This window comes from Branchiostoma floridae, chromosome 5 (genome assembly GCF_000003815.2).
Source record: "Branchiostoma floridae strain S238N-H82 chromosome 5, Bfl_VNyyK, whole genome shotgun sequence".
Classification (NCBI taxonomy): domain Eukaryota; kingdom Metazoa; phylum Chordata; class Leptocardii; order Amphioxiformes; family Branchiostomatidae; genus Branchiostoma; species Branchiostoma floridae.
Window position 1 is genome coordinate 835,838 of NC_049983.1, and position 4,228 is coordinate 840,065.

At 44.3% G+C, this 4,228-nt stretch overlaps 1 protein-coding gene across 1 annotated transcript in view; it reads left to right on the forward strand.

The window, feature by feature from the left end:
* Positions 1 to 4,228, forward strand: part of LOC118415422 (multifunctional protein ADE2-like) — a 15,223-nt gene that overhangs the window by 7,521 nt on the left and 3,474 nt on the right. Inside the window, exons 2-4 of the mRNA XM_035820032.1 lie at positions 346 to 573; positions 1,097 to 1,275; positions 2,123 to 2,327. Of these exons, the coding sequence (XP_035675925.1) occupies positions 346 to 573; positions 1,097 to 1,275; positions 2,123 to 2,327 (612 nt within the window). The remainder of the gene's footprint in view (positions 1 to 345; positions 574 to 1,096; positions 1,276 to 2,122; positions 2,328 to 4,228) is intronic.

Sequence of the window (4,228 nt, forward strand, 5' to 3'; positions counted from 1 at the left end):
CAAAGTCATGACTCAAATCAACATTCTATCCAAGACGATAAATCTGAATGCTGAAAGGAGTACACACATGTAATCCCCAAATTAGGGTTACAGAAGCACTCCTAATAAAAATTAGGAAATCTGCCAGAAGGTCGATAAATTACCTGGACCCCCATCTTTCCAAAGACTACCAACATACAACATATCAATCCATCCAGCTTCTTGTGTTATGCTAAACTGAAATATCTGGATACACAAACAGACAGATGCACGTACAGACATACTAAAAACAGCTTCCATTGTTCATGGAGGTGATAAATTTGAGAAAATATAGTCTCAGGCTCAAGTTTTTTGTATTCTGATTAGTAACGACGTCTTTCTTATTTTCACTCCCAGGACTAAAGCTTGGAGACAAGATCATCGAAGGCAAGACCAAGATCGTCTATGCCCTCCCCGACGACCCGGCGAATGTCTACATCCTGTCTAAGGACCGCATCACTGCCGGAGATGGCGCACGTGCAAACGACTTGGAGGGCAAGGCCGTCATCTCCACGGCAACCGCAACTTCCATCTTCGATCTGCTGACCAGCGCAGGTGAGTAGTAGGAGATGTGGCAACATGTTGTGGATCAAAGCCTTGTACAGACATTTGTTTATGTATATGTACCATTAGTCTGTGCAAGGAGGGGCCAGATACAGCAGAGACATTTGCATTTAAGAGTTTGTGCGCTTTTTACCATCAGCCAAGGGAGCTGGTACTAAGAATATTGACACCAATCATAGGAGGCTGGCTGGCATTTCAGCAGGCTATTGTAGCATGAAGAAGAGAAGTCCTATGTTAGGCCATACTAGTTTCTTTTTTTGGTTCATTATGAAGTAATATCACGTGACAAGACGACATTACAAAAAAGAGTACAGGGAAGGAAATTTGTATCACTCCCTGAAACCAGTGCAGTAAGTAATGCAGACTGTCCTCTCAGATGTTATGCTTTTAAATCCGAGAACCAAGAAATTAATTAGGTGTGTCCTTGGTGCGTGGAAACAACAACAGTCTCCTACACCTGAGCTGTAAGTCTGTAACCCAACCAGATTGACGAATTGTCCCTTTTGTTTCCCAGGTATAAAGAACCACTTTGTACGGCAACATGACGACAAGTCCTTCATCGCCCAGCGCTGTGACATGATTCCCATCGAGTGGGTCACACGACGATTGGCTACCGGCTCCTTCTTAAAACGAAATGTCGGAGTTAAAGAAGGGTACAGGTTCTCTCCACCCAAGCTGGAGACTTTCTTCAAGGTGGGCTCTTGTGAAAGCATGTTACTTTCTTATTTATCAAATGTATGATGCATTAATATCAATTATAATTTTGGTGATTGAATGCACCATTGTGGGTAGTTTTCACAGTTCTAGTATCCAGAATATTTTTAACTTTTGTTAAGTCAACAACGTGGGAAAAAGATAATCATTGTCCCAACATCAATGATCCAGCGATGGGTGCAGTCCTTGTCTTAATTGGTAGGTGGGGCTGGTGCACTTCATGCCACAGTTCTTGTGTTCTTCCAGTACTGTAAATGCATTTAAGTTCGCGGGGATTTAATTTCGCGGTAGCGGGAAAATGGACTTTTCGCGGTGGTTTTAATTTCGCGGTAGCACCATGCACTGTAGTCTCTTACTGTTATGGAAAAATATTCGCGGTGGTTTTAAATTCGCGGTGAAGCGGCCGCCGCGAAAACCGCGAACATTAATCCACCGCGAACATTTCTGCATTTACAGTATGTCCTTGGCAGTTGGTACAAAATATTGAACAAGATCATTTCTTGAGGGGAGCTAAAGAAGCTAAATAAGACAAGTTTACATTATGCTTTTTCATTGTTTTTATACCATTACATGTACAGTGGAAGCCAGTTAATTGCACAACGTTTTTAATGCACACTTCTGTTACTGCACGGAATCACAAAATCCCAAACCGGTGCTGTCCAGCTAGATAACTTCGCATTGTTGCACCAGCCGGATAATAGCACCAAATTCACTGGCAAATAGGCTGTGCAATTAAGCGGCTTCTACTGTATACATATATTATCCATTGTTGCATTTGTTCCATTCTATCACTTTTCCATAACCCTCCATATTGCTTCTGTCCCAGGATGATGAGAACCATGATCCTCAGTGGTCGTACGAACAGCTGCTCGGAGCCAAGCTGGAGGCAGGGGGCCGCGTGATTGGTCGAGACGAGGTGGAGATCATGAGCCGGACGACGGTGGCCGTGTTCGAGGTTCTGGAGAAGGCCTGGGCCACGCAGAACTGCACGCTGGTCGACATGAAGATCGAGTTTGGTGTCAACACGAAAGGTCGGTGCTGATTTTTAAATGCAACTGAGAAGTGATGGATGTCACTAGAAACATCTGGAAGTAATCTTTCTATCCTATATGATTGATTTGTAGTATTATCTTAATGTTACAATGGTATTCTATTGACAACTTTTCTGTCTTTTATTTTTCTAATTTTCTTTAGCTGGACTATGATAATTTCGTGAATTTTTTCTATCTACTTTCTTAGAAAAAATTTCTGACATTCTCTTTTAATTTCATATCATGCACACTCATGTGGTCATCCAAACTTTAGGTTAGGGACTGTACGATATTTATCAGGGGGGGAGGGCTGGTGCGTTAGGGGGGGAGGGCCATGTTATTTTTTTTTGAGGTGGGGGGAGGGCCATGTTAATTTTTTTGAGATAGGGGGGAGGGCCATGTTAATTTTTTGAAAGAATTGTTTATACTATTTTTTGTTTTGATATCTTGACATGGCCCTAAAACTCATAAAATAAGCCTTCTGAAAAGCCTAAATTGCAAAAGCTTCCGGGGGGCTTCGCCCCCCTAGGTCCCCCAAAGTGGCGCTGCCCTGGACCAGCGTTCCCGCCAGGCATACGTCATTCCGTCTCGGACTTATTTTTTTCTGGAAAGACGCACTCGGCTCGGCTGAGTTTCCCCAAATATTTAAGTTACAAAAGCGGTGCGCGGTAATATGTGAAGAATCCAAAACTATACACTTTATTTTTTATTTACAACATTTCTTTTGTTTCAAAAGGACAAAATTTGCGGCAGAAAAGGGGCCGCAATATTGTTGTCAAGCGTCGATCGAGTCGGCTGTGCACTGGCATTGTCGTCCGTGGCACATGGCGCGGCACGCCCCCCTCCCCAGACGGACTGTCGATCGCAGCGCCCAGCACGTTGGGACGTCTTTTCTGGCTACTCCTTCAAGGCTACACCGGCACTGATCACTGCCAAAGACGCAGCAGATCACCGTCCTTCGTATAATGTATAACGTTCTTGGTCTCTATGTAAAAAGAAATCCAGCGGTGAGCCAAAGATTTCACGCCGAAAACGGGGTTACCTGAGGTCGCACGAAACAAACGCACGCTCGTGGAAACTAGTGACGGCGCGGCCTTGTAAAACCCGACCGATTCGATAAATGATAAATTTTAGTAAAATCATCGGGCAAAATAGAAAAAAAAACACAAGGTGTGATGGCGCCGTTATTTTGTCCTCTGGAAAAACTACTAGCATTTGATGCGGGAGGGCGCAACATCGATCGCACGAGGTAGGCATTCTTTATTCAATGTCGGAAAAAAATTGGCAGGATTTTTCCATGGGCTGACGAGCTCACTGGCTAGAGCCCTGTTTGGAAGCATCAAAAACCCAAAATTTTCATATAGACATGACTGAACAAATAATACCCGGGCCAGATCACGGACTGCTGATTCCCCGAGCTATAGTTATAACATATTTTTGGGGGAGGGCGGACGTCGATTACTGAAAAACGGGAGTAAAAAAGGCAACCGGCATCCAATCTCAAGGGCATAATTTTCCTCTCAAATTGCAGGAAATTCTGTTTTAGAGGGTTTGAAAATCCAAATTTTCCCGGAGGAGCATGCCCCCGGACCCCTGCCCCGACGCTGTGAAAAAATCCTGGCGAGAACACTGGCGAGATCACTGGCGCCCCCGTGACCTGACGTCTATATTAAGATTATTTTATCGGTTGTTTTTCTACCCGTTTGATTATGCCTGTCGGGGGGGAGGGCCATGTTGATTTTTTTGAGGTGGAGGGGGAGGGTCACGTTAGATTTTTTTGAGATGGGGGGGAGGGCCATCAAAAATTTTTTTGATCCGACTTCCAATGCACCAGCCCTCCCCCCCCGATAAATATCGTACGGTCCCTTAGGTGCACCAGTGCACCTAATCCCAAAATGAAT